General features: G+C 41.6%; 2 protein-coding genes across 7 annotated transcripts in view; one reads left to right on the forward strand and one right to left on the reverse strand.

Annotated features, from left to right (window-relative positions):
- klhl32 (kelch-like family member 32) overlaps positions 1-2804 on the reverse strand; it is a 32744-nt gene extending 29940 nt beyond the window's left edge. For 2 of the 5 annotated variants that reach the window (XM_035909553.2, XM_006794797.3), the window contains exons 1-2: positions 2630-2804; positions 1145-1260 (exon numbers count right to left, since the gene is read on the reverse strand). In XM_035909553.2, coding sequence (XP_035765446.1) covers positions 1145-1167 — 23 coding nt within the window. In that variant the 5' untranslated portion in view covers positions 1168-1260; positions 2630-2804. Of the gene's footprint in view, positions 1-1144; positions 1261-2095; positions 2513-2629 lie in introns of those variants that run through there. The other 3 variants (XM_006794799.3, XM_035909554.2, XM_006794798.2) reach the window with 2 other exon arrangements.
- Positions 2805-3624: 820 nt separating this feature from the next.
- fzd6 (frizzled class receptor 6) lies at positions 3625-15466 on the forward strand. 2 transcript variants are annotated; one of them, XM_006794795.3, is made up of 8 exons: positions 3625-3751; positions 5011-5430; positions 10289-10482; positions 10566-11142; positions 11251-11673; positions 12672-12820; positions 12945-13349; positions 13590-15466. In XM_006794795.3, exons 2-8 carry the CDS (start codon positions 5245-5247, stop codon positions 13753-13755), a joined length of 2100 nt encoding a protein of 699 aa, XP_006794858.2. In that variant the 5' UTR covers positions 3625-3751; positions 5011-5244; the 3' UTR covers positions 13756-15466. The 2 variants fall into 2 exon arrangements, with proteins under 2 accessions (XP_006794858.2, XP_006794859.2); XM_006794796.3 differs by having other exon boundaries at positions 11251-11670.
- Positions 15467-15510: the final 44 nt, after the last annotated feature.

Below are 15510 nucleotides of genomic sequence, written 5' to 3' on the forward strand. Positions count from 1 at the left end.
TTGCATTCCAAGAAGAGAGTATAAGGAGGAGGAGAAAGTGGCTAAACTGCCCTCAGAATGGGTCATATTGCAAAGGAATCTGTGTCCTACATTTTACAGTGTGTCATATTTTGTTTGTGTTACAAAAGTTGCAATTTACCAGCTCACAAAAAAATAAAGAAATAATGTCATCAGAGGTTATTTTTTCTCTAATTAACCAAGTATGATGTGTAAAACAGCTTTAACATTTAAAGTGCACCAATGTTTACTCTTAAAGTACCACTGCAAGGACTGCAACAGTCAGAAATGTTACGATGCCATATATGCTGGCTTTAAAAGGCTAAAAGTAGATTTCAGTTTGAAAATAGTTTGTTGCAACATATTCTTATTTCTTGAAAAGGCCAAAATCAACACTTGATTATTTCTCCCTGCCGCCGAGCTTCATTAGTGTCCAAAAACTATTAAACATATAAATAAACCACAGAGTCGGAAGGCTGGGTAATGAAGCAATCAGTGTAGATGCTGGAGTTCTTTTTCCAAGTAAATCCCACGTGCAGCGCCCTGCTGCTAAAAAAAAAGACTCCCTGATAACACAATAAAAAGCTGTTTCCTTCTATTTGATTAAACTAAAAGAAAATACAACTGTGACCTGTTTTTGAAGGTTTAGTAAGTAGGTTTGGTACAACGGATTGGGCTCTTAGGTAGATAGGTGGATTGTCTCTCATGTAACCTTGTCAACATCCATATATTAAGTTAGATTTAAAAAAAGACACAGAATGGACAGTCCAGGAGAGAGAGAAAGATAGAGAAAGCTAGTAGAGCCTGCGCTCTCCAAACACGGTTATTGAACAACAAATCGATCCTAAATAGATCTTTCTCAGCTTAAAATAAAGAAGTGAATAATGTCAGCATTGTTTGAAACTGTCAGTTGATTCTGTGTTTGGATTCTCATTAACATAGCATTTTTTTAGTCTAGCTGACCACTCAAAGCACTGTTACACCAGTGGCCACATTCACCCATACATGCGTACACCAAACCACCATCCTTCCAATCAATGAACAGCCCGCTCTACCTCCTGATAAGCCACAGGAGGTGCATACACAGTAACGGTTCCTTAAGGGTTATTGTCTATTTTTGCCATGAGCTTTAGATGTGCAGACCTACCTGAGGCTCGGTTCAGAAGGCATACCCTCTTACAAAGGAAGTTAAGATGGAGGTGGAGGGGAGGTGCTATGTGGCTCCTGAGGACTGTAGTCTCCTCACTGGGCACATACATCAGCCTGATAGGACAGAACAGCATGTCAGCTTCACTCAGTCCATCTACTCAACAAAGCCACAATGTGACAGCCTCCTGTGCTACGTGTGAAGGGATGCTACCACACGTTACGCCTAATGCTGACTTCTCCCTTCTCTCAGCCAGGCGCACTGTTGACTTTGACAATTGTTAGAGCTGTTCTTTGAAGGCCTTTTCTTGTAAAGCCCGGGGACTGCGACAGCCACAGGCAGCTAGGCTTCAGTGAAGTGAATCAACAAGGTCAGCACTTCTCTAAACAAGCTGGGAGTCCAAATTACACCGAGTCCTTCTGGTGTAGCTACAACCTTGACATAATGTGCTACACACCTGAATCTTGATATCCCACAGATAATGTCCAGCAGCACAGAGAGGTCACTCAGAAATCCAAGCTGCTCTGGATACTCTGATTGAAACCCCACTCGCTTAGTGTACAAATAATAAGCTGACCTGGGTCTTCTCATACACCTGTTTTACAGAAGCAAGCCTCTGTATGTTTGCAGTTTATTTGATAGAGCCGAGTGTACTGCTGGTTTAGGTGTCATCCTCAGTGAGGTTTACTTATCGATCCATTCACGACTGACCTTCAGATGTATAGCCACAGGTAAGTGTTACTTAGTGATGAAGGAAAAACTTAACATTACCCTTGAGTCCAGCTGAACACATGCTAAAAACGTGTGATCCTGACATGGTGTTTTCAGGAATAATAATTATAATTAAAAAAGCAAATAAAATTGGAAATCATAATTTCCGTGTCTCCATAAATGTCTTCAGTGCTATTAGATTACGAGGTTTTCATAACATATATCTAAAAATGATCTTACCAAGTGAAAAAATGAGCAGTGGGAGAGGTTAAACACGTCCGGAAGGCGGATAAATTTAGGATCTGATAATCACAACAACTAGGCCATTGTTCCCTGCAAAACACTGTAATCTCCTGACCGAAAACGACCACAGTGCAAATGTTGTCTTTTACGCACAGAAAACAATTAGGATTTACGCACGAAAAGCGCGCGAGGGAGCTGAATTGAGGAGGAGGAGGAGGGAAGGTTTGGGTTGCCAGATAAGCAGACACCCTTAGTGCATTAAGTGTCACTTTGAAGAAAAGAAGAAGAAAAAAAGCTCCCAGCTGTCAAAAGGTCTCCTAGCAACAGGCCAGCGCCTCGGTCCACAAACTACGGGGACGGAGAAGAGAGCAACCTCTTCTGTGCGAGCAGAATATCCTGTTGCATCCTTCGCAGAGCACAAGCACACGATCTGTACCAAATCCTACCCAGAGCACCTCACGGCTTTGGAGGAATTTACAGTATTCACCCCCTCCTCCTCCTCCTCTCTTAATGTGCCACAAGCTTACGCACCTCATATGAATGTGTTATGAGTCAGTCCCGTCCCCCTCTGGCGGCGCCTCCGTTACAGATCATTTGATCATTTGATGTCCGAGGTTGGGCTCCTTTTTTTAACATCAGCTGCGACACGAAGGGAGGGTGCAGCGGCGACCAGATGCGCTGGGTTATCACCAACACTTTATTGGTTACACTGTAGGACCTAAATTGTTACATTATAACCCCGCCTCTCCACGGCAGGTCACATGAATATGGACACAGTCGGGAGAGAGCGCCTCCAGGTGGATAATTGAGGCATGGCAAAGTGTTAGGGATGCCTCTGCGTGTGCTACATGCAGTATTGTAGACACTACTGGGACACCAGGGGTCCTTATTTCCACGGGGTGCCCGGCAAATTTGGCGATACTACGCTGCTCCACTGAAAGTAGCAAAAGAAGAAATATAACACTGTATAGTTGCACGCATCTGTGAGATCATTGTTACCTTTATATTTTTGATATCAGTATTACAGGAAACGTCAGTGCAGTTTTATCTGTATACGACTGCATTTTGTCACTTGCAAAACATCATGACACATTTTTAAATGGTAAAATCACCCACTTCCATCAAGTGGTATTTGGGGAAAATACAGAAATTATAGAATTATATTCTATAAGTTATGTTTGTTGTAAAAAAAATAGAAAAGTTGGTGTTTGTTAATAAACCCTCTCAGCTGTATTTTGCATTGTTTCATCCTTTATCTGCCGTCTGCACGTACGCCGCGTTTAAGTGCTTCCTGTGTATACTTACATTGTTACACTCGTTGGGGCATTCAACTGCTAGTTTAGTGACCTGTAAAGTTAGTATGTACAGTACGCCACTCTTTTAAAGATGAACTTTTCTATTCTAAGGCTATTATACACATGAAGTCCCCCACCAACAAACTACCGTGACTTTTAACTTAAAAAACAAAACAAAAAAAACTTCATATTTCCAATTGCACCTGAAAGCATCTTTAGTTCAGAGCAGCCGGACGGGAATAGTTGGTGGGAAGGTGCGGGAGCTTATCTCAGGAAACACGCTACCAAATTCCTCACCAGGCAGATCCTGCAACTATTCATAAAGTCAGCAGTGTCACTAACTCTTGGGTATTTGGGGGTAAGTTTTCGTGTTTCGCATTTTTACCCTCTCATAGGTTCTTTCTGCTTTGTTGTGGCGAAGTTGTTTCGGCCCCTTGTCCCATGGCAGCGACCGAGGCAGGGATGTTGACTGCACTGTCTCCCCACAGCTGGTGTGTCATTTACGGGGAAACAAACGGCTTTCCTGGCCGCCGTGGACTCGCGTATTGATTTAAAACGTAATTAGCTTTCACATATGCAAGTAATTGGACAGTAATAGCAACTTATTATGTCTGTTTGTAGCCATGTTTCCATGGTATGTCGAAGTGTTGGTGGAACGTGTCAAATATTTACCCTGCTAACTATTCCTGGTATATCGCTAATATGCTAACCAAAGGGCTTATTAAGCATAAATTACTTTTTAGCTACTTTAGCACTATGAACCTCCTTGACTACATGCTGTACTTTGAGGACTGCTGAATTTTGTTGTACGTAGAAAAAGGGATGCTGTAATATTAAGCGCTTATCATCAGTGATAAGATCATCATCAGAGAGACGAGTACCTATATAAACGATGTGTCTCTTTAGTCTCAATGGACAAGAATTCTGTGCAAACTGATCCAAAGCTAGCCTTGCTCAAATTGTTAAAATTCAGAATATAACCAGAAGTTATATCAAATAAATGTATAATCTGTGGGCCCCTTGTTAGGTCACCAGGAACAAGCCTAAACCTACACATACTCTGTTTTTATGAAAGGCAAAACATCAGTGGGAAAGTACAGCAGGCTGTCTGCCGTTCAGGTTTCTCAGTGGCTCGTAAAACAAGTGTGTATGTGGAACTCTGACACTTTAATGTGAAGTTTAATGTGCATCAACAAGCCGAGACTCATTCTTCTGAATCAGCATGGATCTTGCGCATTCCCCACCCTGTGTAAAAAGCATGCACTCGAAGCCTGCGTGGGGATTGACTGGATTTTGGTAGCTTGATTCCATCTGACTGAGGAGTCTCTAAGCAGTGCTTCCCAAACAAAACTTCTCAAAGATTTTAAGACCTCAACGGACTTGTAAGGATGCACTGAAATCATGAAAATGTGTTTATTTTTTAAGTGACGGAACAATGCATGCCAGGTTGTTTTCCTAAAACTGAAATTGTGCAGTAAATGAGGTACTATTGAAAAAGAAAAACCTCTTAAGCTGGGATTTCTGAAGGGATATCTTGCTGAAAATTTGGTTTGTGTGTCCACTTCTCTGTGTGTCTGAAAATATAAACCTGTGTCACAATAAGTACCTTCTTTTCAGGGATGTGGAATTCCTATATGTGGCCTATAGGCACTTGCTGACTCACCATGAGAAAATTCTACCTGCTGCAGCGCCCACCAGCTCCACTGAGAAGTCCCTGGGAGGAATGATACACGGATGACAGTCTGAACCAGGCCAAGACGTCCTCGCACGCAGTTAAAAAGAAACTCGAATTAGTTTATACACACACAAAAAAAGAACTGTGCACACGCTCACTCCTACTCACTCATCACAATGCTGATGCCAGGACCACTGTGGGTGTGCCTGGCACTGATGTGGGTGGGAAGCTGTCATGCCCACAGCCTGTTTACGTGTGAGCCTATCAGAGTGCATCGGTGCTTGGAGACGTCCTACAACATGACCTTCTTCCCCAACATGATGGGCCACTATGATCAGGATATCGCATACAACCGCATGCAGGTGAGCCTACAGCATGCAAGCATACAGTGATTAATTTTTATTTAAAGGTCCAGTGTTTTATGGATTAGGCGGGCCAAGCAAGCTAAGTATGTGAACAATTGTCAAAAATGATTCAACCCCACAGAACTTATTTTAAATTCTAGTAGAATTAATGTAAAATTAGGCTGAATTTGTTCAAAGTGTATATTGGGCTAATGCAGAGTTTATTGACTTATGCAGGGCAGCCTCTGGCCCACCTCAAAGGTTCTCATCAGTCTTGGTTTCCATGGAACATTGAAAAAACGCTTCCTCTCCTTATAATTGGAAATTATACTTCAGGCCACATTCAGCCATGATGAATATCATGTCCATATAATTGCCATTATTAGTGCCATCAGCGCTGTTTGTGGCTCCGGTTACTAATTGACGGTGTCTCTCAGCCCATACTGAAGCACATATTGATTGAAATATAATTACCATTTTGTAATGGACTTCAACTGACACACAGTATTTACCAGCCACAGTTTGTCCACAAATCACATCTGATTGTTAAAAAGAAATAGCTAGTGATTAAACTGTGAATCTGTCCACTTAAATTTTAAAGGGAAGCTTTTAAGAGACCTTTGCGGTAGAAGAAGGCTCTGCTTAGGGTTCCTCTTACAAGAAAAAGAAGTTAAGAAAGAAGAACATTCTTAGTTATAACAAAAATGTGTCACAAGCTTTAATCACTGATTAAGTCCAAAACCAAAGTCCAAAAATCACAAAAACAAGAGGCCAGATGGGGAGCAAAACAGGTGCAACAAAGAGAAGGCCAGGACGATTTTTATTCTGGAGGCTGATTAAGGAATATCAGACAGGAGGGAGACGAGACACAGGTGGAAGTACACACAGCTGAGCACAACCTGGAGGAGACCGTCAGGAAGCAACACACAGGACGTGAAGAAAATGAACCGTCAAAGCTAAAGAGGAAATGACCAAAGCAGACTTAAAGTTCTACAAGAGAAGAAAACACAAACCACAAATACAGAAATGAGACAAAGAAAAACACAGGGAAGAACATTATTACAACTACAAATACACAAGGCGTGAACCAGAATTTAAGCTATACAAAATGGAGCTTATCACTATAATAAGGTATCTATAATAGAACAGCAACATAATAGGACAACAATGAAGCTAAATATGGATTAAACACTCAATATCAGCAGAGCTAAGATTCACAGTTCACTTTACAGGAAATCAGCTCAGACTCACCCTAACAATAATCGAAAGCCTGCAGCAGCGACACCAAACAGAAAGTACTTAATTAATAACAAGTAGAAATCCAAAAACTCCATTCTCCCTGGCAGCTATAAGATTTCCACTGGGCTTTGCTAAAGAGGCAAAAATGCAATAGAAGTGGAAGGATGTGAAATAGCCATCAACACACAGTAAACTTGGAACGGTATTTATCAGAAAATCCATGGCTCTGAGCCGATCAGTGGAGCCAACAGCTAATTCTGCACGCTAAGCTGAGAGGCAGCTTTCTTTTTTAGGTTAATCAACATTTTTCAGCTCATTACTTTTGCAATTTGTGGGTTTCTTGTTGATCTTCTGATAAGCCAAGTCAGTTTAGGGTTTTTTTCTTCATTTGCATGCACTCATGCGATTGCATGTAAGTATAGGTGGCTATGGGGTGCATTTGGTCTTGGTATTGGCTGTTGCGTGACCACTTTTCCATCAAATTAGTGGGTGATGTTCTGAGTAACACCTGGATGACTGACGAATGGTTGAAATGAGGCATGTAATCCGAATCCAAGCTAAGTTAATTTACCCTTATGTAAGAAACGCCTTTATCAGTTTTGGAACATTATTATCGGCATTTTTCAGGTATGTTTAAAATACCATATGCAAACATGTTATCAGGGTTTTTGAACTTTCAAAAGTCAATATCCAGATTGGCTCAAAATATCCAGTTATTCAGTGTATAATCTTGATTCAGGAAGAAAAATGACTTAATTGTGTTTGTGTTCAACAGAATAAGCGTACAATTATAACAGAAAGCACAATCTAACAACCTAACATCAAATATGTTTGATGTTAGGTTGTTGTTTGTATTTCATTTCTCCAAAATTCTGTCTTCATCATTCGAAACTGCAGGAAAGAAAGATAAAATCCTTTTCTTTTCTTTTTTACTGTGACTTTATTATTTTCTTTCATCAAATAGACTAATAGAATACCTGAACTCTGATTTTTCTCAGCTCTTGGAAAAATCTCCTGTCCCTTTATTGTTTAAATTCAGGTCATGATTCAGATCACTGGGTAACATTTGGGCTGAGTTCAAGGACCTGTTGTTGTGAAATGACTGTCTGATCATTTGTTGGCATCAACAAATTAGGAAAAATCTAACACAAGCTAAGAGGTCTAGCTGTATATGTAGAAGCAGCTATAAGCTGTGCTCTTGTATAAAGGTTTATAGACTGTACAGGGCTATTATGTGCTCCAGTCAGTATTACACAACAGAAGTCAGTAGACCATCTCTTAGCAACAGTAACTCTCAAATGACACTGAACTGGTGTAATTAGAGATTTACACCCTGCAGTTTAAAATTTTGTTCCACGCATAGAATACAGAAATCAGTCTTCTTTTTCATAGTGGAAAAATATGCTTAATATCTGCTCAGATTTAGAGAATTCTAATCTTAAATTTGACTTCTCTTCAGACTAGTATTGTTTTCGCTTTACCACCCTATCACCACCCTTTGCAGTGACTAAAGTCTACGTTTGTGTAACTGGTGTTTCAGCTTTGCTCCGTCAACCCTGTGACACTTTGGCTAATGTGCTTTAAGACCATTTGTTGTCTTGCACATATCCTCAGCAGAAATGTTGTTTCTCTAGCTGTTGCATCCTGTCTCCTGGCATTCCTGAGGGTTTGGGTTACGCACATTTGGTGTGGAGTGTTGAGCATGATCTGTAGGAGTCTTTTGTGTGGCATCTGGCAAAGGTATCAGCTTCTTATTTCATGGCAACCTTGGCCACGGGCAACTTCAGTGACTTTGTTGTGAGGGCCCTTTGATTTCTGGAGGAAGGGGAGGGACACACCCAGTCGCACACAAAGCCTGCTGTGCATACCACAAGGAGTATCCTCTGTCTCTTAATACCCCCTCCCCCCCCCAACACACACACACACGGTCCTACCTCCGTAGTCCTGTCTCCCAGGTGACAGGTTTACACTCTCTGGCCTTCATTCAACGTTAAATACTAAACATAGCCCGCTTTGAACATGTGCAATGATTTATCACGAAGCTCTGACACTGGAATCAGGCAGGTTTCTGCTTTATTCTGGGCACAGGCCAGCCTATCAGTAGGATTTTCCGGAGGAGGGCTAACCTTTTCCCGCCCTTCCACCAGTGTTTGCCAGCTTTGGAAAGAGCAAAAACTTTGAAGTGTTAGAATATAGAGAGAATGGAAAGACAAACTGACACACTATAACGGACACTCGGGGGCCTTGACAGTTTGAGTAAAACTTTGAAAAGTAAGAGTCATCTTTTAAAAAAAAAAAAAAAACTTCACTTAATACTTAAAGTACATTGTGCAGAAATTCTCTGCGAAGGATTTTGCCCTAAAGAGCAAATCAGCTCAGATTTTGCTGCTGATCCTGTTGGAAGGTTTTTGAAATGAGGGCAGTTTTTACAGTAAGTGCTCTAAAGAAAATAAAGGTCAGATTGTTCAGCCATGAGGAGCCTCAAGTCCAGGACCTGCAGAGGAGAGAAACAAGGACGCTTAATGTCTGAGGGGGCAAGCCCAGGGCCCAGAGATGTGGGCCTGGAGCCAGAAAAAGCAGAGAAGAGAAAACATCAACTAGTGCAATATGCTCAAGTGTGGATTTTCTTTGCACATATCGGCAGTTTAGATTTACAGCAAGCTATCCAGTGATGAGGTCGAGAGTGTGGAGTACTCTGAAATACACAACAATGTGAAAACACAGCACAACACACTTAGTCTGTGCTAATGCATGCCTGTCACTATTAACTGGTTATGTATTGAACATGCATATTACTCCAAGTGATGTAGCTGGTGTCGATCCAAAAATAATAAGGCTGTCCTCCACACATATCCTCAGCAACCTTCCCATGAACAGCTCTGTGCATTCCAGCTTTCTTGGCCTGTCCCTGGTTGTTTCCAAATGTCCGCACTCTCATTTCCTGCCACCTATACCCCCCCTTCCAATGCTCTGGTTGGTTATGGTTTCCGGCCAATGAATGGACAGTTTTGTGTGTTACTATAGTGTACTGTTGCTTATGTTGCATAAATATTTTCACCCACTTTTGCTACCCTGATCATTTGTAATCTCAGTGCTTATTATATTACAATGTCCAGTCATGCAGACTGCACTTATAACACAAGTAAAATCATTATATTTATGCCTCTTTTCCAGTTGCATTTACAAAAGTAATTTCACAATCTTACAGGTTACTGTCTGTCTATTTTTCAGAGGAATATGTTTAAAAACTTCAAACTGTGCAGACTGCTACCTACACCTACTCCCCCAGCACAGCACAGTCTGTGGAAATACTGGATTCACCAGTGTAGGCAGACTGTACATAGCTGTAACATCATGAAAATGCTTTGGAAGCTCTTCAAAGAAAAGTTATAGCTGGAAAATTTAGATTTAAGCTACTTCAAAGGGTTTTTTTAGGGAATGCTATATAACTCATGCACGCACATGTGAGTGTTCAGGTCACGAGTAGGGCTGTCAAGCCTTCAAAACTGTCAGTATATTCAAAATTCTTAGGTGATGTAACTTGCATGTAAACTTAATGGAAGAACAGAGTGCAATAATAGTTGTTATAATGGAAAACTGACTTTTAATACAGTATGTTTAATCTCTTCAATTTCAGCCATTTATGCCCCTGATAAACCTGAAGTGCTCTCCAGATGTCCACCACTTCCTGTGCCAAGTCTTTATCCCAGCATGCACCGAGGAGAACAAGGTGATCCACCCCTGCAGGGAGCAGTGCAATGCTGTTCGGTCCGACTGTGAGAAGAACATCCACACCTTTGATGTCCCCTGGCCTCCTGAAATGTGTGAAAAGTAAGAAAATATCCTTCCCCAGTTTCATTACCCACAATTCATGTTGAGGCACTTATTCTGTTATATTGTTATTTATGCTCTAGATTGGACCCTTGCAGTGTGCATGGTTCTCCAATCCCTTTAACCACCCCAGCAATCTCCTCATCAGCTAAGAGAGAGCTGGGCTTCTGGTGCCCATTGCAGCTAAAGACCAAGCCAGGTCATGGCTCATCATTCCTAGGTGCCCAGGACTGTGCTCCACCTTGCTCCAACATGTACTTCAAACCCCACGACATAGAATTTGCAAAGAGCTTCATCGGTGTGTGCTCCATCATCTGCCTGGGCGCCACACTCTTCACCTTCCTCACATTCCTTATTGACGTCAAACGCTTCCGTTACCCAGAGCGGCCCATAATCTTCTATGCTGTGTGCTATAGTTTTGTCTCGCTCATATACTTCATCGGCTTCCTGCTGGGAAACAATGCAGCCTGCATCAAAGCAGCCAATCCTGCTGGGGTTGACACAGTGGTGCTAGGCTCTCAGAGCAAAGGCTGCACTCTGCTTTTTATGCTCCTCTACTTCTTCTCCATCGCCGGTATCGTCTGGTGGGTTATACTCACCATCACCTGGTTCCTGGCAGCCGGCCCCAAGTGGAGCTGTGAGGCCATTGAGAAGAAAGCGGTAAGGTTCTTAAGTATTTAGGTTTGTTTCCTAGTAGCAAATAGGAAGCAAACACAACAAGGAAATATGTGCAGTTACAGCTCAGTCAATATTTTTATTTTGTCTAAGGTGTGGTTCCACTCTGCTGCCTGGGGGATCCCTGGGGCACTCACTGTCATGCTGCTGGCTCTGAACAAAGTTGAAGGAGACAACATCAGCGGTGTCTGTTTTGTGGGGCTCTACGACCTGGATGCACTGCGCTACTTTGTACTGGCGCCACTGTGCGTGGGCGTCATAGTCGGCCTCTTCCTCATCCTGGCAGGTATCGTTTCTCTGAATCACGTCCGTCAGGTCATCCAGCATGACGAGCGCAACCAGGAGAAGCTTAAGAAATTCATGATTCGCATCGGCGTGTTCAGCTGCCTCTACCTGGTCCCGCTGGTCACCCTGCTAGCCTGCTACACCTACGAACAGAGCCACCGCAGCAGCTGGGAGAACACCTGGATAAACGACCGCTGCCAGGAGTATAGCATCCCCTGCTTAAACCAGGTTGTTGTGACTTATTCATTCAGTAAAGATAGGGTGAAAATTTAGGACAAGCTTTTTTAGACTGCTGAAAAAGGGCAAAACCAAAGCACAGTGAAAATTTCATAAAACTGATCAGGGCTCAAAAGGATCCAAATGGCTCATCTGTTTAAAAATCCCAATTATTAAATATCTATAATGTCCTGCACAGTACAGGGATTCCAAAATCAAGACTGTTATGACAGATCAGTGTGGAAATAACAGACGTCTTAGAAGCTGCGGAAGGGCCAAATAAGCACACTATTTCTCCCTCTGTTATTCTCACAATTCTCTTTGCAGCCGTATACAATATGTCATCTGTCTCAGGATATGTTTGACAATATTAACACTAACACAGCATCTTGTAATGGGGGTGTATCCAACATAAAGTAATGTCAAACCTCTGCAAACATTAAAGCAAAAGACTTTCGAAATAATTCCCACAAATCCCCAAAACATAAAGGTGCAAGTCCAAAACATATGGACATTGTTAACCATTTTTTCCTCAATCAAGCCAGTTGAGCACTAGTTTGTTCGGACTTCTGTTTAGGAGCGACCAAAATTCAAGGTTTTCCAACAGGAGTCTCTCCAAGCTCAGGAACTGGTGGAGGACGACTGTATTTCCCAAGCAGTCTGCCGCACACCTTCAGATATTTCAGTGGCCAGTTCTTTGTCCTGTCGTTGTTTCATATAGCATGTAGTTCCCATGTTCGGTCATTTGGTGGTGTGGTCCAAATTGATTGGAAGTGCTTTAGTAGTGCAAGAATTATACATCAGTGGATATCTGTATGGTATGTGGAAGATACAATACTTGAGCTCTTAAGAGCTGCAGTGGGAAATAGCTTAGTCTTGTTTTGACAGTCAGTACCTGATGCCTGTACTGGAAATGCTTGACTTTGTCTTAAGTAAGAAATTCAATTTTTTTATTTAACCAGTTGCTCTAAATCACAAGGATCTCATTACCATTGAGTTTGTTACTGTTTTAGACCACAGATCATGAACGCCCTGACCTCTCCCTGTTTCTGGTGAAATACTTGATGACATTGGTGGTTGGCATATCTGCAGTATTCTGGGTCAGCAGTAAGAAGACCTGCTCTGAGTGGGCCTACTTTTTCAACAGGACCCGCAATAAAGAGTAAGACACAACTCTGACCACAGCAAAGCACGTGGAAGATCTTTCACACAGTCACTGATGGAGTGAGAATACGGTATTCTAGATCAGCTGTTATGTGTTTAATCCCATGTCATGTGACCCACAGCCCCATCAGCGAGAGCCGTCGGGTGCTCCAGGAGTCCTGCGAGTTCTTCCTAAAGCACAACAACCGGGTTCAGCACAAGAAGAAGCACTACAAACCCAGCTCCCACAAACTCAAGGTCATCTCCAAGTCCATGGGCACGAGTACCGGAGTCATGCCCACCAGTGTCTCCACCACCAGCAATCAAGGCACCTCTGCCTTAGGCAACCATGAGCCCCACATGCAAGGTTCGCTGTCTGAGACCTCAGTCAGGGAACACCTGGACCGAGGCACCTCCAGTCGAAGCTCGAGGAGAGGGGAGAGAGATAAGGAAAGAGAGAGGGATGGGGGGGAGAGACGCAGCAAAACGGGGAGCTCCAGTAAAGTCAGCAGTCGCTCAGAGAGCTTGCACAGAGTGGCAGATGGGAGGTAAGTAGGAGAGGTGTGAGATGCCATTTTTGAAATGTTGAAAAATTGATTGTATATGTACAGTTCCTTACATTCTTTTTACTGCATTGTGTATTTTACATGGCTGCTTTATGCCTCTCTGTTGTTAGAGTCGAATTTATAATGCTTGAATAACTTACTGTGGCCCCAGTCTGTCCTGCACTGTAACATTAGACAAGCATTAACCAGCAGTAATCTGTGATGTGTCCTGGCTGGTTTTAGGGCAACTCCAAGGAGCGAGCTATCAGAGGTCAGGCACATTCCCTGTGAGAAGCAACAGCTTTCAGCTTTAAACCCAGCACACACCAGCAGCCTCCAAGACTCCAGCCACCAGATGGTGCTCCAGGTGCCTGAGGAGAGCAAGGACCCAAAGGACAGCAGCTGCTGAGATATCTGACCTTTCAAATTTGTCTGCTCATCCATCCACCCATCCATGACACCAGTCACATGGGAGTCATGCTTGATGCTGGTTGTTGTTCCCATTGTGGGATTTTATTGAATACACTGGAGTGACTGAATGGAAACAGAACAAAACTTGTATTTCAGATGTTCTGAGGGTTAGCCCACATCTAACGGTGTTTGACGATTTAGTCTGTTTAAGTCATGACTTTGTCTTCCAGCTTTACTCAGTGTTTGACCTGAATGTTGCAGCAGCACAGCTACATGCATTGGGTCTGCTGTTTTTTATAACTTGCAATTTCAGTGGCATATATGCATGCTAGTAAACGATTGCAATATTTATGTAAATATTCTCTTTTTTTATATCTCATATATTTAGTCGTTCACTGGACTGGTCGCCACACTGAGAGTTTAATTGTTAAGGTGAAAATATTGCCAAATATTGAATCCAAGGAAAGTCTTCCTGTGATAAAGTGTCTTTAAATGTCCTATTGTTCTTAAAACGTCATCCTGTAAAACACACTGTGTGTCACTCCTTTGAGGCGTACTCTTAAACTTGATATAGCTGATTTTCAGAGAACTTGTGATTTTATTTTGAATACTTTTCTTAAAAGAGACATATATTTTTTCCATTTTCTGGTCATTTCTCCATGTTTTTGTTACAGAAATGCATGCTGTGCTGAACTGTCTTCAAAGCTGTGAATTTTGGTGAAATACAGCTTTGAAGCTTTCTAAAAGAATGTATTTTTGCTTAGAAAATCTTGTCATGATATCTGAGTTTTACTTCATAGTTACTGTGGCTAGAGAAATATATGACATCATTGAAATATCAACAGAAAATGAACAAAATGAACTTGACTTATTTCAGTAATACTATCAATCAATTTCATCTTTACTTTTTATTACTGTGTTACTTTTCTCTTTTGAAATATTGATGAAAGAGCACCTTTAAGTTCATTTTTTTACTAAATTGATTAGTTGGAAATTATTGAAAATCGAATGCATGAGTTCATGTTTTTTTTAAAACTTAAAGGCAGAAATTAAGATTGGAGCGTGCATTTAAACTGAAAGTACGAGTGCATGGACATGGTGGGGGAATGTTTTATTTCTGTAAAACCATAATCATGATATTTCATTTTCTGATACCAGGGTTATATATAGTTATCACGATATCCCTATAGTATCAACAGTGTATGAAATCGAGGAAACAAAACAAGTTTTGCACTATTTGTCATTAGTAGCATTATCCACTGATTACTAAGTTGTCATAAATAAATAGAAAGATTAGTTTTGGGATCATTTATGTTAAAATAAAAAAAAAAAGACCACATGCAGCATCTCTACTTCAAGTACCTCCAGAACAACATCTGTGATTCATTAGGAGTGCCTTACTGTGCTGTCTGTGTGCTGTGTAAGGGACTGAGCTACCCCTCAGTTCACTTAGATTTATTTGGGAGTGAAAGGACAGTTCCAGTAACACTAAAAGGGAATCTTGTATGTTTTCTATGTTATGTTCCTATTCTGACATGTGGATGAGGGTCTTTCTTATGACGTATCTAGCTCTACTGTAGTCTTATCAGTACTCCAAACATTTTGTGAACTGTTTTTGTTTTTTTTAAACTTTTTTTTCCTTTTCAATACAATTTTCTACCACTGTTGTTTCATTTTGATAAAAATATTCAATTAAACATGGAAATGAATGTGACCGTGTGTGAGTCAGTTATTAACCCTAACGTTACTCTCA

The sequence above is a fragment of the Neolamprologus brichardi genome, chromosome 11 (assembly GCF_056152115.1).
Source record: "Neolamprologus brichardi isolate AB-2024 chromosome 11, ASM5615211v1, whole genome shotgun sequence".
In the NCBI taxonomy this organism is placed as follows: Eukaryota; Metazoa; Chordata; class Actinopteri; order Cichliformes; family Cichlidae; genus Neolamprologus; species Neolamprologus brichardi.